General features: G+C 39.1%; 1 protein-coding gene across 1 annotated transcript; it reads right to left on the minus strand.

The window, feature by feature from the left end:
• Positions 1–10,853: 10,853 nt before the first annotated feature.
• Positions 10,854–20,941, minus strand: LOC121528788 (toll-like receptor 13). Its single transcript, XM_041816385.1, has 6 exons — positions 20,085–20,941; positions 19,440–20,002; positions 19,207–19,354; positions 18,735–19,105; positions 14,792–14,885; positions 10,854–11,606 (listed from the first exon to the last, which is right to left on the minus strand). Exons 1-6 carry the CDS (start codon positions 20,901–20,903, stop codon positions 10,854–10,856), a joined length of 2,748 nt encoding a protein of 915 aa, XP_041672319.1. The 5' UTR covers positions 20,904–20,941.
• Between the last annotated feature and the right edge of the window lie 1,589 nt (positions 20,942–22,530).

The raw sequence follows: 22,530 nt of genomic DNA on the forward strand, positions 1-22,530 counted from the left end.
ATTTGAATGGATATTAAACTTAAGGTGCATAAAGTCTCTGCATGGATACATCTCATTCATTGTTTTAAAGTGCACTTCTTTGGCTTTAGGTGGAATAGAAAATTTCAAATAGTTGCATCTGATTTTTCTAGAGGTGAAAGCAATATTTGAGTATCCTTCTAACAAAAACCTCCTTTTTAAGGGTGAGGGGAAACACTCTTTTGAGAGTAATGATCTTAGAAATGTGTTTTTGCTACATTTTTCATCTGGAAAAAAAGACTGTCTTGAATAAACAGAGGGTGCAGATGGGGAACTGTTGATTCATAAAATAAGTACCCTTTGATTGTAGTTACAAGAGCTCTTGGAATTGCATTAACTACAACATTATATTCTTTGTTTACTAACCTATAGCTGAAGAGGATGGCTCAGTCCCAAAGAGGGAGTATGAGGGACCTTTTTTTGGAGACACCAGCAACTTCAGGAGGAATATACTAATCTGCAGCAAGAGTTTGACACACTGCGGGCAGAAAAGTAAAAAGTAAAAGATGAACTGCAAAAATCTACCTTTTCTTACCACACTGTCAAGTGCAACACTGGACAGTTGGTTTTCTTCACAAAACTTACAACTGTTATCTTTGATTGGCTGATTGGAAAAATTACTGTGTGACACAGCCACAAAATTTAGGCTGAGGGTAGCTAATTTCTGATTTAGGGATTTGTATGGAAAAACCCTTGCAAGATTAGATCCCTAGCTTTCCCTACCTGAGTTTATTTTTACCTGTTAAATATATTTTGTCTGTTTAGCTGCATGTCTGCCTGGTCAGGTGACCTGCTGCAGCCAGGTTTGAGCCAGGTGTGAAGTGGGGGAGGGGCTGAGGGAGGACAAAGGGCTGAGATGAAATGTTTGGAGAAAGAAATGGCTGGGCCTCCTGAATGAGACTGAGGATCTGCATAAGGACAGTGGTCCTCTCGGTAGAGGATAACTCAAGTCAAACTCCATTGTTATGGTGAGGCCTCCTCCAGACACAGGCCTGAGCACATCTGAGCACGAGAGCCATAAATATTGGAGATTCCAGCAAAAGGACCAACAAGAGTAAGTCTGGAAGAAGAGCTATCCCTGGTGACTGGTGAGTCAGCTTCATGTGGATTATTTTGGGGTTTTTTTTGCAATGCATTGCTTTTGATTTTTGCTTTTGGACCAGAGGATTCCTTTTTTGCTTTGGAAGGACACTTTTTGGACATTTAGGGGACTTTTTGATAATCAATAGAACTAAAGCACTAAGGGGGAGGCCAAAATACTGTACTTAAAGGACGTTGTTGTCTATTTTGTTTTTTGGGGCTTGATTGGCAGTCTTAAAGGGGACGGTAACTAAAGGAAAGAGACCCTTTCATTGATTGATTTCCTGTCATTAAATGGACACTTGAACTTATACCTGAGTTTCTGTGGTGATTTCCCTAGAGTTACAGGATGTTTATTTGAGTTATCAGGGCTCTTCTTTATCCCTTTGCTCTTCAACTGAGTAACTGATTAGAATCGAGATTATGATTTACAGTAGTTTTGAACCCATGAAGTATAACTAAGCTTTAGAAAAGTAAGCTGATTGTTATAACTGGCAGTGTGGAGAAAATTAGTCAAAAACTTAGTCTGGAGGACCACTTACTGGTTGTGTTAATGAAATGAAGGCTTGGACTGATTAATATTGACTTAGCATATAGATTTCAAGTATCCAAAACAACAATATCAAATATTTGCCGGAGCTGGATACCTACTTTAGCCATAATTCTCAAACCACTAATCAAGTGGCCAAGTAAGGAAGCCATACTTAAAAACATGCCCAAAATATTTCAAAGGAACTTTAAAAGATGTAGATGCATTATAGATTGCACAGAAATTTTGATTGCAAGACCTAGTAATCTGACTGCCAGGGCCCAGACATGGTCAAATTATAAACATAATAACACCATAAAGTATTTAACTGGCATCACTCCAGCTGGGGCAATGTCATGTTTGTCTCCTGGGTGGGGTGGAAAGGTTTCAGACAAGCAAATAACCAAAGAGTCCGGCTTTCTAAAACTTTGGAGCCCAAGGATGAGGTTTTAGCAGATAGGGGATTTCTGATTAGACACGAGCTTGCAGCCTATGGTGCCTCCCTACGAATCCCACATTTCACAAAGGGAAAAAAGCAACTCTCTGCACAGGAAATAGATACATCCAGACAACTGTCATGTGTTAGGATCCATATGGAGCGAGTCATTGGACGGTGGAAAAACTTGAAGCTTCTACAATTATCCCACTGTCACAGGTTAACATGCTTGATGATGTTGTGACTGCGTGTGGTGCCCTCACAAACCTCTGCAAAAGTGTTGTTCCAAAAACAAAAGTTCCTAGATAAATATATTTATCTGGTTTATTTTAGGGATAGTCAATCAAGACACAAAGTGATGTCTCTACATTTTTTAGTGAATGTCAGTACATGTAAATAGCTCAGTATTTTCTGTAAAGAAATAAGAAAAACAACGTTAAAGTGAAATACACATAGAAATGCTAAATGTTGCAGTCGTGTTTATTAACAAGCTATGCAATGTTATCATAGGCATAAAAATGACATAAATGTACACTAACTCTGTGAAAACAATGAAATGAAAAGGCTCCATAAATAAAATGATGATAGCCCATTTGAAATAGAAGATCTTGAGGTGAATATGGCTATTTCTGTCAATGGTCCTTACCATAAACTTTTTCTCAAAGAGCATTAGAACTAATTTTGACACATGCCAACATGAACTGTATAAATATCAACAATATCAATCAGAACAAAATGCATTCTAAACTTCAAAAAAACATGTAAGATTGTTTTTTTTTCTGAAATGTCCTTGAATTTGATAAGTACAAGCAAAGAGGGAGATAGCCAGGAGTTTCTGAGAGGAGAATCTCTATCTTTTTAACTTTCTTCACTCACAAACCTAATTACTTTCTTTTAAAAGTGGAGATAGTTGTTCAATAATAATATCCGTTTCCATGTTTTAAATGTTATACTACTACATGAAAATGCCAACAACATGAAAATGACTGACTTAAACAACACAAGACGGTCACTACAAATAAGTTACATAGCAGAGAATTATTCCATATTTCTTTTCAAAACAGCTGCTGCATTGTACTTTAATTTAGGTCAATTCTTACGACAAACAACCTGATTAGAGGTCCATATTTTTTCTTGTTGTTATTGCACATTAAGTGCAGGTCATATTTCACTGTGAAAGCCACATGGGTATCAAAAATAACTACTTAGTTCTTTAAGTAAATTTTAAAAGACTTATTTTTTACTTTTACTAGAGTAGATTTATAGACCAGTACTTTTACTTCTACTCAAGTAAACAACAAGAGTAACTGTACTTTTACTTGTGTTCAATAGTCTGCTACTTCTTCCACCTCTGCCTCCACATTCAAAATAAAAGTGCTAGATGTCCATTTTTTTCCAAGTGGAACCTGAAATTCACAGGGTTAGAGAATGAAATATTTATCAGATGCTGTGTGAACAGAGCATGTGATACTGGGCCATAAAATCAATATCTGACAATTGCTGTCAGGACACAGTGTAAGTGATTCAAATGTCAAAAGTAATTGTTTTTGTTTTGTTTTGTTTTTTTGTTTTTTTCTATTTTTGAATTATAACACAGATAGCATTGTTAAAATATGCTCTTCCTGATGAGTTCAGTTGTTAATAAAATGAACAGTGGTTAATAACCCTGGTGTGTTCTGTTCCTTCACAAACTAATTCAGACAACAACAATAAAGAGTGCAGGATCCTTTATAGTAATGTTATTTATCAGCTGGTTCATTCCAATATGAGATGTACAATTTTGGAAATATGAGTCTCTGTCAGAAATAAAAGTCATTTGGTTAAATCATTTAACGTAGTATTTAAGCTACAGTATATCTGTCAAAACACTTAAATTTATTGACCCTCTTGCAAAGTACGTGCATGCTCTCCGTGTCTCCAAGGCAGGGTCACTTTTTCTTGTCAATAGTTCTGGCAGCACACTGGAGATAAAGAAAGTTTGTGCTTTTAGCAAAGCATCCTGCAGAAACTCCTTATTTCTTGGGATACGCTGCACAGTGAACTCCTCCTTTGACCACAACACAAAGTCACAGAAGCTAATATCACATACAAACATAAGGAGCTGAGTTGGATAGTAGTATGGGTGTGAGTGCTTTAAGGTGAATGATTTGTCCAGACAAAACTGCTTGTCTTCTGTACATCCTTGAAGGCTTTCACAATATTTATAGGGACATTTCATCTCCAGTGCCCCTTTTCCACAGCAGCTACATGTCACAATTCCGTCAGGTGAAGCTCCAAAGTGTGGCTCAGAAGGCCGCACCACTAAGCCACAGGAACTGACCCTGAAGTCTTGATGACCTTGGACCATGAATGAAGTGTAGGCTTGTCTTGCCGTTTCTTCCATATTTTCACCCCAGAGCACAGGTGGGACATTTAACTGTGTTTTGTTATACTGCATTAAATCCATTAGCTGTGTTTTGCTGATTTTGTCAGCTGTAGTCGCATGGTGAAATCTGGTGCTCGTTATCCGACCAGCTCTATGAGCGTGCCACTCCTTTGACTTTGATTGTTGTTGTGTCACAAATTCTAGTTTCTCGCATTGCTGAGGTTGTAGTTTAGTTTTTAGTCTGTGAAATGTTTCTTTACTCTTCACCTGAATTTCCTGAGGGGAGAGTTCCCTCAGTGTTTGGTTGAATAAGGCTGTCAAGGGCTCAGGTAAGTCCGGAGGATCCTCTGCGTCCGTCTCAGATGATGCAGTGTCCGTATCACTATTATCCAGACTCGTTAGCACAGCAGCACCTGGTTCCAAAACCTCCAGTTCCCAGATATCTTCATCTGTTAACTCTGATGACAAAGCAACATAAACACGATTATTTAATTGTATGTATAACATATACCTTTTAGGAATCTGAGGCAAATTCTGCAGAAGATGTTTCCAGAAAACATTAACCTATGCCTAATACTACAGTCCTGTGTCATTACCCCATTACTTTAACTTAAATAGGCAGAGTCAGGTGGAAGTTTCTTTGTTCATAAAACAGCTAAACAGTGTTACAGGATTCTAATACCTAGATTACTGAAGCAGATGAGAACCATCTTTAAGAAGTCACAGATAAAAAAAATGCTCCACACTGATCATCTTGCCTGATCCAATTCTGCACAGATTCAAAAATATAGGTCAAAAGGAAGTTATTTAAACCCTTTTAATTGAGGTCTTTATGTAGATGCAAAAATAGTAGCATTCTTATCTATCAGAAATAATTTGACCTTAAAGAGGGTTTAATGTCTTCTCAATGCAATTTGTGGCAGCTTCTGCACAGACCGATTTGCAGAAATATTAGCTGGGAATCTTTATACGTGTCAGGAAAAATCTGCATCACTGTTTCACCCAAAAGCTCCAGAAAAGTTTTTTTCTGACTTTCTAAAGAATGAACTGTTCCTTTAAGCTGATTTAATTCTGGTGTACAATGATAAAGAAATCTTCAATCCTTCAATGTGAAAGCAGCTGCACATGAATGACAATGCATGTACTGTGTTAATATATCTTTCTGAATTCATTACCATGAATTTGTTTCTTTTTTTCTGAAACAAAAATCTAAGTTATCAAAGGAGAAATATTAAAAAAGAACGGTGTCAAAAGGAAACTTATCGACACTGTCAACTATTACATGCCTCTGGGAGTACCACTCTTGCTCGTAGCAGTTGTGGAAGCTGCCTGCCTAGCCTCTTTGGTTTGAGGAAGCTGATTTCCCTCAGTGGAGCTGGCTTAACACAGAGCTCAACTTTGAATAATATAGCAGCTGCATGGCTGCAGCATGACCCAAGCCTGAAATTTCAGAAAAAGAGGCATTATAACATACTTGCTAGTGTAGGCTTTTAATGCCATTACCAGGGCTTGGAATTAACCTGCTTTAGACATATCATGGCTGCAGTTACATCACTTTCACTTAGGATATTGTAAGAAAAGTCTATTTACATTTTATTATGAAGGTCTACGCTGCCACCGCCTTTGTTTATCCGGTCTGGTCCGGTGTCAGAGGCAAGAGAAATGTGCACTGAGACTTAATTAAAAGTTATAACAATACCAACTTTATTGAGATCACAAATTCAGTAAAAATATGGCCAAAAGACTCTGCATCAGACTTCACTGAGCATCAGCGCACTTGCAAAAGGGACAGCCCGTGCCCCTGGGAACACTACAAGTGAAAACACCCCACACAGGATACACTGCACACTAATACACAGCAATCAATGCACAGCACAATAATAAAAGTCAGTGAACTACATGCATCTCACACACGAAGGACCACTACACACTTAGCAGGTCAGGACCACTACAACACTATAAACACCAAGGGGGGCAGGGAGCTACCCAAAACATAGCGCCACCCCTCAGTGAAACCCGGACAGAGTGATAGCTCATATAGAATAATAAAATAGGCCTAAATAACTACACACACCACGGAAGTAACAAACATTGGCTAAATGTTGATAATTAACAATTCATCAAGCAACGGATAATCTTTTGGAATAACTTATCTCGCCCGGCTGGCGACGAGACCCCCCCCCCCCCCCTCCCCCCGGTGGGGGTCTGAACATGGACTCCCACAGCTCTGTGAGCGTCCGCGGGAGCAGCAGGGGAGGCCGACAGCGTGTCAGCCGGCGTGCAGGAACGGTGCGTAGGTGCGGAGAAGAAGCACACAGGTGCAGTAAGACGTGCAGCTCCGTGGATTCAGCTCAGGGACTTGCTAACCCCCCACTCTCTACCTACAGGAGACAACAGGCCTCCCCTCCTAGGGCAGGAACCGCTCCCCTATCCAACTAGCTTCACTGTCGGTAACACTAAAAGTCACGGACAGCACACTCTGTCATTGTTCATGTCTCTGTCCCCCGGCCACGGCCACAGACGACAGCAGTCGTGTCTCTCCCACCCCCCATTCAAACTCCCTCTTAACAGCCACGCCGTGTTTCACACATCCTCACACAGCTGAGTCTCATCAGTTCATTAGTTCATCAGTTCCAGGTAAATGCAGGACCTCTATCCCCTCAAGTGTCCACAGTAAGGCAGTGACTTTAAACAGTCTCGCTACAATATGTTTACATATCCAACCTCAGCTCCATCAGCTTTTCACTGTATATTTACATCGGAACTTCTTCAACTGGTTTCACTGTGTTATTAACAAACCGTTACTTTCAAACCCTGCTTATGACTAGTTGCAGGGACTAGACAATACTGACTTCACAGGGAGAGAAAAGTCATGTATGAAAGTAGAAAGTAAAGTCAAAGATACTCCATTTAAGAACTATCTGACGAAAAATTCATTTGCCAGCTAGCAAACCAATCACACAACAGAATACTTACCCTGCCATACAGGTGCAGTTCGTTGTCAGGACGTAGTTTTCTGTCTTGTTTATAATTACCCAGGCCTCATACATCGTGGTCTTATGTCCTTGTCTCTGGCTTGGGAGGGCTTCAGACTTCAAAACACAAAAATCACGGTCTACATCATAGTCATATGCATCCGGTGACTTGTATGCTCCTAGTTTTTCTGGAGTGTAGACGCTAGGCTTCTCGATCAAATACGTGTATATATCAGGCCACTGTATATTTGGCCACTTGCCGATATCCTCCGTCCACTCACTGATGTTGTACGGATCTGGGATCCTTTTCTCATCCGTCAGTGTAAGTTTTTGCTGATAAAACTGGCGATCTTTTGTAGGTAACCCCCTCACGTAGCTTGATAAACAAATGTACATTGCCATATTGCCGTTGCCAAAATGCGCGCGCCCCCATACATACGTCACCACTGTTTCCAAACTCTGAATGGGTATGATGAATGCATCACAAATAATTAATTCTATCTTAAAACGACTCGCCAGTTCCCGCAGCATGCGAGCATCTGCTGGGGTGTTATGAATTTCCAAAAAAAAAAAAAAAAAAAAAAAAAAAAAACGATAAAGGCCCCCTGATTTCCAGTATGTGTAGGCAGAGTGAGCATAGTGTAGTGGTGTCGGCGCTCGTCTTTGAAGTCGAAGGTTGGCAGTTCGCGTCCCCGGTGGTGGCAGATGGGATCCCCATTCCAGGTTGAATGGGGAGCTGGGGCGTGATTTAAAACTCACTGAAAAGAGGGTCTTCTCTGTAAAGAAAGTCTCTCTGTACGCAAACTCTCTCTCAAAAAAACCGTCTCTCGAGACAACCCCTGTTGATCTGGAATTTCTCTGGCTTGCCTGGTGCCCTGTGCTGTGCGCCACATCACTCTGCCTATTTTAACATTTACATTTGGTAGAGATTAATGTTTTGGAGTAATAATTTCTCATAGGTTTATGTTGGGTAGCTTTCATAAAGCTGTGTTCTACATCAACTACAATCATCCCCTTTTTCCATCACATACTTTAATCTTGAATATTACTGCCTCCTAATATAGTCTGATTTATTGGACTTCAAACCTCAATGAGTAAAAAGCGTGCTTTGAAAAATGACAAAATCTTTTATTGCCGTCACTTTACCATTCACCATAGAACCTCAAAAGGCTCTACACGCACATTATATATAGACTGTCACTACATTAGCGTCCTCACTCATGGTGCAAATGTGTCTAATGCCCAAAGGCATTCTGGGACAAAAAAAGAATTACAATGGCTGAGTACTGTTAACCTAAAACTTCAAATATGTTCAACAGCTCAGAAAAATAGAGCTTAAATAGCTATTTTGGATTTTTAGTTTTGAACAATCGATTTTTTTAACAACCTCCAGCTGGTCGGCCTTACAGCGTGCTTAGTTGTTGCTTCTGTAACTGCTGCTTTCTCTCGTTGTTTTATAACTGTGGCGGTGGTTGTTTTTATTTGGTCATCTACCCCCTCGTAAGCCTCCATGAGGATTTCCGCCTCGGACGGGGAAAAGGACACCGCTGTCGTTGTCATGGTTAATCGGTGAATCTGTGATCGATGGCGGGGTCTAGTTGAGGAAGCCGCATGAGCAAACTAATCCTGGATTGGTTTCACCTGGCTCGTGTCTGCTCATCTTGGCTTGGTCTTTGTGCAACCAATTAAGCCTGGACGCTCTTGTTTTGGATTCATTGAACCCAGCTCAGTCATTTCTCCTGGATGTCTGAATCCTAGTTTTGTGCAATGGGCCCCGGGTATAGTCACAGCCAGATCATACGTTCTTTCACCACTCACAACCATGCACACAACTGTAACTTAATTCCAGCCATGATTTCATCCTGAGTCTTTCCCTTGTATTCTGATTTTTGCTTCACCTGTAACGCATGCCAGGACAGCCTGTTGATGAGAGACAGCAAGACGGTATCGACAGACATCCGTGTTTTTTTTTTTCTGAAGTCACGTGATCACGTGAGGTCGTAGGCAGGTCGGCAGGTGTGTGGTCTTCAGTGACCTGACAGTCTAGCTGAGTCGTCTAGTGTGTTTGTTCAGAGGATTAAAGATGAAAAATCTTTGGAAATTGTCCTGAAGTCTGTGGTCTCCCACAGTTTAAAAATCGTTCCAGATTAAAATAATCGTCTAGTGTGTGGTCGGCCTTAGTCAGATTACACACTACATGATATATCAAGGGAAATATTGTGGTCAAGTGTTTGGCATTCATATTCAAAATAGCTTATTTTGGTGTTGCTTTGTAAAGTAACCTTTTAACAGTGTTTGGATCATTTTTGTTTCTGTAAAGAAATTATTTTAATTTTTGAGGTGATTGAGCAGTCCTTTACTGGTGCAGAGCAGTTAAGCAGTAAGTTCAGGTTTGTGACACTGTGTGTCATATGGTACGTGCACTGCACATAAATTCCAGTTTGAGTACAAGTAGTCACTGTTGCTTTTTTATTTAAAAAAAAAAAAAGGAGAAGAAGGGGTTAAGTCCTGAATATCAAAATTAATTTTGATGTGTGTGTGATTACTAAAAAATATAGAAATAATACATCAGCTTCTGGTTTGTCTGTAATTTCTGATGTATTCAGGACTATGCTTAAAATAATCACTTAGACCAGGGGTCATCAACTACATTTGAACAAGGGCCAGCTTCTTCTGTACAGGCACTTTGGGGGACGATCACTTAAAAAAAAAAAACTTAAAGAAATTTAAAAAAGGTCTCATTACCATAATTATGTTTAAATATTTTGATTTTCTTTCAAATGTATGTAATATGTAGGCTCCAGGTCCATAAGCCAAAAGTTGACATAGAAAATGACAGTTTTTATCAGGATTGGACCAAAAATGTTGTGTTCAACACGCATCATATTTGCTAGTAATGGCTAACAGGTGGTTTTCTGAAAAATGATGAAACTTTCAATCTCAAGTGTTTTGGGACTTGTTTTAATAGCTGTTAGGAGCTTATTTAAAAAATAACACAACCTATCATTTCCTCTGTACATAATCTGAATTTGGTGATGCCTGTAGTTTTGATCAGGACTGAAGTTGATGAAAAAAAATACAAAAAATTGAGAAAAATGGTTTTACATAATTCTGTAATTTAGGTGTTTTCACAGAGGAGCCTGAATGGCTTATTAGGGTGCAAAATTTGAATGATACTGGAGGGTTAAAAATACTTTTGTCCAAACCGAAGCAATCAAATCAGGCAATTTTCACTACTGCTATTACTGTTACTACTTTACTTTGCTCAGCAGCAGATGAATCTAGCTCCTTTTTTGCTTGTCATTTCTTAGTCCTCTCCCTGATTATGTAAGCTACAACTGAAGCATTAGCAATCAAAGACATAATTAAAAACAAAGTTCAGTGGTGCTGCAGACAGAAAATGTGAGATATTTGACTCATAGAGAGTATTTGTAATCGTATGCATTTTTTCTAGCCAATGAGCCTTGCGAATTCCTCTTCTCCTCCTCTTCCTCCCTCCTCCTCCTCCTCTTCTCTATCCTTCAAAGCATCTATAAGTCTGACCCAGAAGGCATCCCGCTCTTGTGGCTCCTCGGGCCACAGCAGGTAGGTCTTCTTCCGTACAATCTTGCGTAAGCGCGTGTAGGGAGACAGACAGTGCTCTGGGATCTCCTCCAGAAACACCAGCAGCAGGACGTCACTGCCGTCAAATAAAAGCCTCAGACTGGCCAGCTGAAACTCAATGGAGCACCACTCGCTCCGCAGGAAGTGTCGTGTCACCACGCAGATTGTGTGGCGAGAGCTGTAAATGGCAGCTTCGATGTTCTCGAGCACAGCGGCACCAGGACGGAAGTCTCTGTGGTGGAGGCACAGTCGGAGCCTCTTTTCCCCCATAGCTGGCCTCTCTAGATTGGGCACCAGCTGTCCCATCACCCAGGCCTCATCCTTGGAGCTGTAGGAGATGAAGGCATCATACTGGAATTTGGCCCCTGCTGCTCCCCTTCGTCCACCAAGTTTTGCCCTGATGATGAGCAACAGGTAGCGCAGCGTAGGACCCTGTGTGTGCCAGGCCAGACACACAACCACAAACAACACATCAAAGACAGAGCAGAGGATGAAGAGAATGAAGGACACCTGGTTGTAGGAGCAGGCTTTATCATCAAACTGCCACAGGTAGGGAGATCTCCTGTTGTCATCGCATTGCATGTTGTACAGCTCAGACACCTGAAGAGATCATAAGAAATTTCAGTCTGATGCAGTTCATTTAATTCACAGTTGTTTGTACCTTCTATCCTTACTAGGAATGGGCAGTAATAGTGTATCCCAGGGTATTGAAAAATAGCCATGATATTGCTTTAATTACTGTTATGAAGATGGTACTGTGTGATGAGTGAATACCTATGATAAATTACACAGGTGTGTGACTGTTTCCATCAGCAGTACTACTGCCTGTCTGTGGGGATGCTTTAAATGTTTTCCAAAGAAAAACATTTTCATGAAGTTTTCAAACAGTTATCAGCAACGGTCAGTCCTCTGCATCAGTCTTCTGGTATGGCTGCTAATCATCTTAATCATAATGCACAGCTAAAACCATTTTACTAATAAGGCAGTAAGAAGACTGGACACTGGAAGACTGGAAGAAGGTGTTGTGCATGGATGAGTCCAAGTTTGAGATCTTTGGATCAAACAAAAGAACATTTATGAGACACAGAACAAATGAGAAGAGGCAAGAACAGAGCATTAAACCATTAGTCAAGTGGCCAAAGGCATGCGACAAGAAACTGTGGAAAGAGGTCAACACTGATCTCTGCAACATCCTGGAAGGAATCAGAGGCACCACCATGAAGAAGTTGGAAATAATGGCTGATCTAATCTATGCCTGTGGAGTGGAATGGTCCGGAGTGGTCGAAGGCAAACAAGCTACCCCGTTAATCCCCGCTAAATCCAGAAGGCAGACAGAAATAGACTGCCTTGTCAAGGAGAGGAGGCAGCTGAAGAAGCAATGGAGGAAGGCCACAGAGGAGAAGGAGGGGATAAACCTGCTTCAGGAAGAGATTCAGAGCAGGCTTGCAACACTGAGGAGAGCTGAAAACCTTCTAAGGAAGTGCAGAAGGAAGGAGCAAACAAGATCATGCTTCAAATTCATGAAGGGTCTCTCCACCAAGGAGAAGAGTGGAAGTCTCTCAGTGTCAAAGGCCAACCTGGAAGAACACCTGAAAGAATCCTGCACGGATGACCGACGCCAGGAAGAAGTCACGCTTCCATCTGACATGCCACCAGTCAATCCACCAGAGCATGAAGTAGATATCAGTCCACCCAGGTGGAGTGAATTAGACAAAACTGTGCGTAGAGCAAGGGCCGAATGAACCCGCTGGAGGTGTGGTGGGCCTATCAGCGAAACACCCAAGAAGGAGGGCGCCCACTTGACAACCCAAAGGATGCCATCACCCAATTGACCATCCCACAGAGTCTCATCCGTGCCTCAAGTATTCATCGAGGGATAGCAACATCTAGTCCTAAACAAAAGATTTGACAATGTCAGCATGTCCAGTTCATTTGCTGTATTTCCTATTCAGACTAATTTCATGAGTTTTTCCATGGAAAACAGGAAAAATGTTAAGTGATCCCAAACTTTTGAGTGGTACTGTATATGAAAAGTTTTATTCTGTGTTTACAAAAATTGAACAATTTTATGTATCATTATTATTAAACGCTAATTTAGATCAGACAACTGATGAATTTTATGTTCTAACTCTACTAAGTTTGCTTTACTAAATGCTACTAGGCTAAACAATGCACACTTGGCCTATGAAACGCCTGCAGAGGTGTGTGCTGTGCTTGTGCAGGCAAGTACTTGTATAACATGTTTTTTTTTTACACCTGCTGTAATACATTAGACCCCAGTAAAATTTGCTGGAGGTTTGACAGTATTTAAAATAGATACCACCCAGGGGTGGGTAGTAACGCATTACATTTACTCCTTTGCATGTACTTGAGTAGTTTTTTTTTGTTTTGTTTTTTTTTAAATCCTACTTTTGAGAGTAGTTTTAGAGCAGAGTACTTTTTACTCCTACTCCGTTGCATTTGTGGTTAAAAAACAATACTTTTACTCCGTTACATTGGGCATGCACTGGTCGCTACTTGTACTTGTCTATAATTTATTTTCATGAAGTATTTTTACACTCAGCTGAGCTCTCACAGCAGCGTGAGGTGAAATCCTCAGCACCACAGAATAAACGGAGGAGTGACCCCTCCCCCTTAACTATCAACAGTTGGAGATAATGGCTGAAGCTGTAGTACCTGCGTCTCCTTCAGAGGAGCGTGTTTATCCTTTGACCAACATCAAGACTCTTTGCCTTTCAAACTACGAGGAACAACAGACACATAATGCGCTGCTTACTGTGTCTACCTAAAACGGTGGAAATGCCAAGCTTCAAAAATAGCACATCAAATCTAAGAAAGCACGTTATGGTAAGTAAGATAAACAAGCTAACGACTGCACTGCTAGTTAGCTAAACATATAAGTTCAAATCTCTGTTTTAACCTACAGACTGCAAATACACAGTTGTGTCAGTGATAAATGACGTCACGTGTCCGACCACCTCTGCAACTCTGCCACAAATGTGATTTTACACGCCATTATTTAACATTACGTCGTAGGTGATACTATTATCGTGTGTGTGTGGCATATCTCTGATTATACCTAACATGGTTATAACGTGGGGCCAGTGGGCCAAAGTTGGTTTTAGTTTGAATAAGTTTCAGTTTGGCTTTGAGTGATAATCAGGATAAAAATTCATAAATTGGAGCTTAACAATTAAATAAAAAGAGCAAAAAGTCAGTATTGAGGCCAGTTCATAAGATTAATTTCATAAATATGAGCCAAAAAATTATTAACACATGATAAAATGAACATAATGTGATTAAAAAGTAAGAACTGCAATGTATAAATTCATGTATGAGATTAAAATCATCATGTAGAAATAAGATAACTATAAGGAGAGAAAGAATCTGTTTTTTTCTCATTATATTGAATTTTTCATCCCATAATTTTGATTAACAAACATAATTTGACTGCTGCTTTATGTTAAGTTTTTTATTTCTTTCACTTTTGGCAAGTTATGCTATTTTATTTATGACAATTTGCAGTTTACATTACTACCCCTGAATAATATGTTGTAGAGCAATATGTGTTAATAAATTGCACAAAATGAAGTTACTCATAAAGTTACTCACTACTTGAGTAGTCTTTTAACAAGGTACTTATTTACTCTTACTCAAGTACTTATTTTTATGAGTACTTTTACTTCTACTTGAGTAATTATTATTGTTAAGTAACAGTACTTTTACTTGAGTACTGTAACTGTGTACTCTACCCACCACTGATACCACCCAATCCTAATCCTTACCTGTGTGTATTTGTTGTTGACAGCCCAAGTCTTGAACCAGGTGTTGTCACAGGTACAGGTAAGAGGGTTTTCTGTAACATCCAATAGACGCAATCTAGGAACAGGAAAAATATACAGAAGGGTGGTAAATGACCCATTACTTATTTATAAATGCTTCTTTTATTTTGAAGCTGATATTCTTTGTTTTTTATCATTTCCTTTTATTACATTGGTAACGTGATGCTTTTATTCTGAAAAGTGACAAACGGGAAGTAAGGGGAAGAGATGATCTGAAAACGCAGAGAATGCTGCTAAAAATATGAGTCATTAAGACATAAATAATGGTGATTTTTCTCTGGTAAAGTACCCTGCTGTTTGGGGAACAAGGTTAGTACTTTATTTGTTCTACATGTTCAACATTATAGAGATAGCCTACTTTTAAGTGCTGAATTGTAGTTTTGTTCACCTTTGGCATGTGTATGGGCTAGGGAGTTTCCGCATTTCTCATCGCCATAGCCTAATGTGGTCCAGTTAAAAAGTGTGTGTATTGTAGGCTATTTGCAAAATACAAATGACCATGTGCATCAATAAGGTTAAAGGTGCAGTGTGTAATATTTAGCCTAGTAGCATTTAGCTGAACAAACTTGGTAAAATAAAGTAAAACATTTCTAAGATGGTCTATCTAAATAAGTGTTTAGTCATCTAAATTCAAACGTAGCTATTTTGAAAAAACAACTCAGAATAAACCTTTAATTCATACATAGGGAGGGTCCCCTCCATGGATGCCGCCATCTTGGATTTTTACATGTTTCCATGGAAACATAGAGGAAAAAGGAAAAAAGGATAAATAAAGTTATTGTGTTGTATTGTATTGTATTCACATTTCAAATACACATTATATTCAACTAGTTGCCACAGTTTCCAGCAGAGAAATGCAATCTAGAACCCACCTCTAGATATTGATATTCAGTTTTATACACTGCACCTTTAATATGCATCACATAGTGATTTAGACTTAAAAGTGTCTAATATTTTATTTTAAGTTGTTTATGTTTACCCGGTGCATTCTAATGTGAAATTGTCATGTACAAAAAGGGAAAGGTAAAATTCATGTTGGAATAATAAGTTAATATTGTATACGCTGTCAAGATTTACACATGTTAAATATTTACAGCTGCTAAAACGATATACTTTTCTATGGAAGCCCATTTCCGCCACTTAAAAGAAAAAAAAATGTGGAAGTTAGGCAATAAAAAAACAAACAAACATATAAGTCATATTTATGAGACACAAAGTCAAAATTATGAGATAAAAAGTCATCATTGCGAGATAAAAAGTCGAAATTATGAGACACAAAGTCAAAATTATGAGATAAAAAGTCCAAATTATGAGATAATAATTCATGGTAGTGAGATAAAAAGTCAAAATTATCAAGTAAAAAGTCATCATTATGAAATAAAAACTCATTATTATAAGACACAAAGTCAAAATTATGAGATAAAAAGTCACCATTATGAGATAAAAAGTAGAAATTATGGAATAAAAAGTCATCGTAATGAGAAAAAAAGTCATCACTATGAGATAAAAAGCTATCATGAGATAAAAAGTCCAAGTTATGAAATAAAAAATCATCACTATGAGATAAAAAAACATCATAACGAGATAAAAAGCCATCATTATGAGATAAAAGTCATCATAATGAGATTAAAAAGTCATCACTATGAGATAAAAAGTCCAAATTATGAAATACAAAGTCATCATTATGAGATAAAAAGTCAAAATTATCCAATAAAAAGTCATCATTATGACATAAAAAGTCATCATTATGAGATAGAAAACCATCATTATGAGATTAAAAAGTCTATATTTTGAAATAAAAAGTCATCGTTATGAGAAAAAAGTCATCATTATGAGATAGAAAGCCATCACTATGAGATAAAAGTCAAAATTATGAAATAAAAAGTCATCGTAATGAGATAAAAAGTCCAAACCATCTAATTAAAAGTCATCATTATGGAATAAAAAGCCATCATTATGAGATACAAAGACAAAATTATTAGAGAAAAAGTAGGCTAGGCTAATGATTATGAGCTAAGAAGTCATGATTATGAGATAAAATGTCTAAATTATGGGATGCAAAGTCTTTTTGAGTTTTTATCTTATAATTTTTATCTAATTAAATTGACTTTTTATCTAATAATTTTTACCTTTTGTCTTATATTTAACTCTTAATCTCATAATTATGACTTTTTTATCTCATAATTATGACTTTTTAACCTTTATAATTATGACTTTTTTTTTTCAAGAATTGCCTTACAATATTTTCAGGATGATACTACCATTTTAATTTTTATTGACATTTTTAAGCAGAATCTGTTGAGGCTTGCTACACACTAGATGACTTCATGCCCAATCGTAGTCCTGATTTTGGAGCGTGACTCGGTTCTTGCATATTAACTGTCCTAACAGTCCTCGAGTGTGTGGTGTCAGTATGATTCCTATACTGCTCTGAACAAGTCAGAGCTCCCCAAGACCAAATTCATACTGATACTAGGGGCTGTAGTCAACCAAAGAAAAACTAAATTACATCCATGCAATGACCAATTAATTGGGCATTGGTGTTAAAAGATAAAAAGAATTAAATACTTGGATGATATCTCTAGCTTAGACAGTCTGGATGAATTTTAAAATAGACTTACTAATTATTTTAACCTCATTTTCTTATAATGACATTAGTGTCTTTGATTTACTTTTTCTGAAATCACCACAGGTGAATTGTTAATTGACTTTGGGGTTCACTGTCTGGCCTAGACAGAAGTTCAACATCTTAAACTGAATAAGTTCCTTATAGGTCGTTTCCACCGAGCGGTCCGGCTCAGTTCGGTGCGGCCGACCCGACCCGTACCATCCCACTTTTCAGCACCCTTCCGTAGGGGTGCCAATCTTACCTAACCGTACCAAAAAAGTGGAGCTACACACACAACAATAGGGGCTGCACTGACGTCACGTCAGCGCGCGACTCATCTGCTCACCTCCAGGCTTCAAAGACGGAAGTCTGCTGTGAGAAGCGGGCGAAAATGAGCGAATAATGGACCAATATCTGCCTAAATGGGAAATATTTGGACTCAACGGAGATCCAAACTGTTTCCTAGTCTATGGATATTGGTATCTGGCCACAAATCAAGTTTCCTGACGTTTATCTGGATGATTTTAAGTGCACAAAGTAGAACCTGGGGGCTCACATCAGCCTGATCCATCCACAATGGATGAGAAACTAAATTATTGCAGAAGTTTTGTGAATATGAAGCCTTTGAACAGTTCATTCTCATCTGTAACTTGTTATTAATCTACGTCATGTGAAAACATCGCTCTGTGTTTGGTGAACGGGCTCGTAAAACTTCAGGCTGCAGACTACTTTTAAATGAAATCAGTGCACCCCAGATTTCAGACTTAATTTAGCTTGATTTTACCACCAGCTGAACTTTTACTTTATTTTCAGTGCAGCGAATTCTCACGGTACAGCTCTAAACTTTCATATTTTGTCGTATAAACTGTTTTAGACTAGATATATTCACATATTAACGTAGCGTTACGACTCAAACCGTCTCTGTACACGTATTCCATCAGCTGAGGATCTTTACTGACAGCGGTTAACATCATTAAGATGTAGTTATTTTTTTAAAAGCACTTTCAGCTGAAATAAAGCTGTTTACTGCTTATTCCCGACTGATTTCTGTCACTCATCCTTTCTATAACTCTGCAGCTGGAACAGCTGACTCGCGCTGTCTGTGACTTAACATGCATGCTTTCACAGCCCCGCCCACCCAAGTGAGAGCACGGGTGTCTGTGGAAACGCCAACTATTTTGGGGTTTAGCGTACCAAACCATACCAAACCGAACTGAATCAAACTGGACCCCCCCCGATGGAAACACAGCTTTAAAGAGCTGCCTGTTGCTCCTTTACCTTGGCAAAGCCTCCATCGTTGTTTGGTCCACAGTTCGAAGGTGGTTTGACTGGACCTTGAGGATTTGCAGTGTGTTATCTGGAGGCAGCAAGTTAGCAGGCAAAGTATCAAGATCTACCCTGTAGAGAGTCAGCCTCTTCAGTGTTTTTAGAGGAGACAACAATGCACTCAAGTTTGTTTTCCTCATGGTAATTCCTGCGATGTCGAGGTGTTTTAACTTGACCAGAGGAACAAAGGCATCAGGGTGAAAGTCGAGTGAGATGCTGTGCCCTATTCTTAATGTGAGAAGTTGATGTGTATCTTGGAAGAAGTTTGGTCCAATATTTCCAATCCCTTGGCCTCCAGGTCCTTGGTAGTTCATGTCCAAATGCTTAATATAGGACATGAAAAAAGAGAAATATAAATAGATTAAAGGATGGATTCACTTTCATAATGCAGCACTCTCAGTAGTCCACTAAAAACATGCCATACCTCCAGAGAAGTGAGGTTGATGAAAGGAGATTCATAGGACCTAAAACAGAGTTGGTTGTTGTACAGAGCAATTTTCCTTAAATTTGACAAACCAGACAGGATACGTGGTGTCAGCCTCTTGATGCGGTTCCCACTTAGGTCCAGGTATCTAAGGGAGAGTTGCATGTGTTAGATAACTGAATGGTGATAGACGTGGAAGGTTAATTTGAATGCAAGCAAAGACTACTTTCTACCCCAGGCTTTTCAAGTCTTGAAAGGTTCCTTCTTCTATGAAATAAATGATGTTCCAACTGAGATTGAGTATTTTTAGCCTCTGCATCATCCTAAAAGGCTTCTTGGTGATGTACTTCAGTAGGTTGAACTGCAGGTAAAGCTGCTCCAGATGAATCAGGGCACTGAATCCCATTGGTGGCAGTGCAGTGCTTTCATTTTTTAGGAGAGACAGTTGTTTAAGCTTCTTCAGAGGGGCAAACCAGTTGGGGTCAATGTCACGAAGTCTGCTGCAGTCTAAGCTAAGAAAAACTAGCTGTGTCAGGTCTTTGAACGTGTCCTGTTCAATAATCACCTCATTTTGACTCATCTGCAACGTTTTGAGTCCCTCGTAGCCGGTGAATGTAGTGCGTGAGATCTGCTTTAGTCCTACGTTGATGAGATAAAGCTCGTTGGTTTTCCTGCTACCTGATGCCAACTGGGCCACATTCCCAAATTTTGCATCCTTCATCAGCAACAGAAATGGAGTGGAGCAGTCCAACAGGCTAGAGTTAGCCTGAGCTAACTTAGATCCTTTCAAGTCAACCTGTAAGACATAAAATTTACAGCACATTGCATTAAGATCACAGAAAAGAAAGAATTTGTAACATCTTAAGAATAATACTCACATCTACTCTTTGAAGCTGGTTCATTCCTTTTATGAGTTGGCAGATCGTTGGTGGAGATTTCTCCAAAGACAGAGAAAATTTCACCCAAGTGAGATTTCTCTTTGTCTCTGCTGGGAGCCTCAGTAGCATTTCTGGATCAATACTCTGACAAAGCAGAGTCCTCAGCCTGTGGTTTGAGGAAAAAACATCCACTTGCAGGTGTAGCTTTGAGTTGTTGGACAGCCCGATGTACTCAAGGGCAGGGAAACAGCTCACATCAAGCTTCTGGATGTTGTTTGCATAAAGGTCGAGCCTCTGAAGACTGGAGGACCCACTTGAGTCTCCACAGCTGAAAGCCTCAAGCCTGTTCAAGGATAGATCAAGCTTTTGAATAGCTGGTAGGGAGCTAAAGATGCGAGGAGACACGGTTGAAAGATAGTTTTGCATCAGAAGTAATGTTTTGAGTCTTTGCAGGTCGTCAAATGCATTGGAGTGGATGTGTGAAATGTTATTGCAGGAGAGGTTGAGGAAAACCAGGGAATCCAGGCCTTTGAACTCTCCTCCTTTAAGAAAAGTTAGCATGTTCTGGCTTAGGTCAAGGTTTCTTAGCCCACGCACCTGACTGAACAATCCAGGTGGGATGACTCTGATTTTGTTCTTTGACAGATTAATGGTAGTTATGTTACCAGGAATCATGCTAATGACGTCAGAGATGTTGTCAATGTTGTTGTTAAAGCACCACATGATGTCTGTGTTAGGGAAGTTCTGAGAACAGCCTTTGAACCCAAAACCACAGCAGGCCGAGGCATTGAGTAGAAGAAGAAACAGGACGGTCCACATCTTCTTCAGACTGCAATGAGTCTCAACAGCAGAAACCTTAAACTATATTAAGACAGAGAACACAATGAGGAAGTCAAACGTTTATTTCAAACATAGTTTCACAGAAGATAAGCTCAACGTTTAAACCTGCATTAGCCAGTTTAACCTCAAGTTGTGAACAGTACCCTTTTCTCACGTGCTGCACGCCTAGTTTTTATTCTCCACATCTCTACATATCATGCTCAAAATCTGTTTCATGTACAACCACCAGAATCTGTAACCCTTCAGCATCATAAACAATGCATTTTATAATGATTACATTAGTTATGGCAGTTATCCTTTAGACTTTTATCTGCAGTCCGAGTTCTGGACTGTATGGCTCAGCTCTGTACATCAATGAAAAAAAAGTGAAATTTTATTCATACAGTGGCTCTAAAAAGTCTTAACACTCCTGTTAAAATGCTATATTTCCGTGATGTAAAAAAGGGGCAAAATGGATTATTTCTTAACCTTTTCCACCTTTAATGTAACCTATAACATCTACAGTTCAATGGAAAAACAAAATCTTTAAGGAGGAGTCGATTTTTTAAGATCCTGGTTGAATAAATACACATGTTGACAAAATCGTTTGCACCTTTCCTATAAAGAAATCAAAACCAACAATGGTCACTGAAAAAACTTGAAACTGACAAAATTAATAAGAAAGATTTACTGAAAATTGACTAATGAGAATCAGACATTGCTTTTGAATTGTGGTTCAACAGAATCATTTTAAAAACAAACTAATGAAACTGACCTGGACAAAGCTGATGGTACCCCTAGAAAAGATGTCAAAAAAATGATGACAATAGGGTCATGTTAAACTGTGGTGTGTCCTGTAATTAGCATCACAGGTGTTTTTGAACTTGTAATCAGTCTGCCTATTTAAATAGTGAAAAGAAGTCACTGTGCTGTTTGGTATCATGGTGTGTACCACACTGAGCATAGACCATGGAAAGCTAAGGAGAGAGTTGTCCCAGGAGACTGGAAAGAAAACTACTGACAAGCATGTTAAATGTAAAGGCTATAAGACCATCTCCAGCAACAGTTTTTTCTGAGCCGTGGTGTGCACACAGAGCGTGGCACGAATGAACGCTTTGTACTGTGACTGATCTTCAGACACTCAAGCTTTAGGAGATAAAGCCTTGAAACATTTCAGGTGAAACATTTGTTCCTCTTCACTTTATATCTATGTAGGATCCTGTAATATTCTCGTCTTAAGTGACAAAACCCAGAGGTGTGAGTCTGTGATGGAAGAGAATCGGCTTTGGTCACATGTATCACTCAACAGGAAATGGTTAGAGTATTTATAGCGGATATAAAACATGTTAAAAACTCTTTGCACCTACCAGTAAGGCTGAGAAAGGAAAAGAGGCCATCAGATTAAGGCTTTTCAGTTCTAGCTGAGTGAAACAGTCTCTGGTTTTAATTATTTGTTGGATAAGTCATCGCTCTTTCAGGAGTTAGAATACAGCTGCTGAAAACATCTGTCTCTGTGATTTGGTTAGTTCTTGAGTTACACAGACAAAGGGATGAGGAAGAGAGTGTTAATAATGACCAACTATTTCTCTCTAGAATTTAAACTTAACACACAAAATGAATTCATGTA

Source organism: Cheilinus undulatus, linkage group 20 (genome assembly GCF_018320785.1).
Source record: "Cheilinus undulatus linkage group 20, ASM1832078v1, whole genome shotgun sequence".
Lineage (NCBI taxonomy): Eukaryota > Metazoa > Chordata > Actinopteri > Labriformes > Labridae > Cheilinus > Cheilinus undulatus.

What these genes read in the sequence shown, in the direction of transcription:
- LOC121528788 (XM_041816385.1), bottom strand. Translation starts at nt 20,903, where the DNA reads ATGTGGACCGTCCTGTTTCTTCTTCTACTCAATGCCTCGGCCTGCTGT. An exon ending in ACCAGCTTCAAAGAGTAGAT is followed by an intron (nt 20,003 to 20,084) that starts GTGAGTATTATT and finishes TATGTCTTACAG; the next exon opens with GTTGACTTGAAAGGATCTAA. An exon ending in CAAGACTTGAAAAGCCTGGG is followed by an intron (nt 19,355 to 19,439) that starts GTAGAAAGTAGT and finishes ACTCTCCCTTAG; the next exon opens with ATACCTGGACCTAAGTGGGA.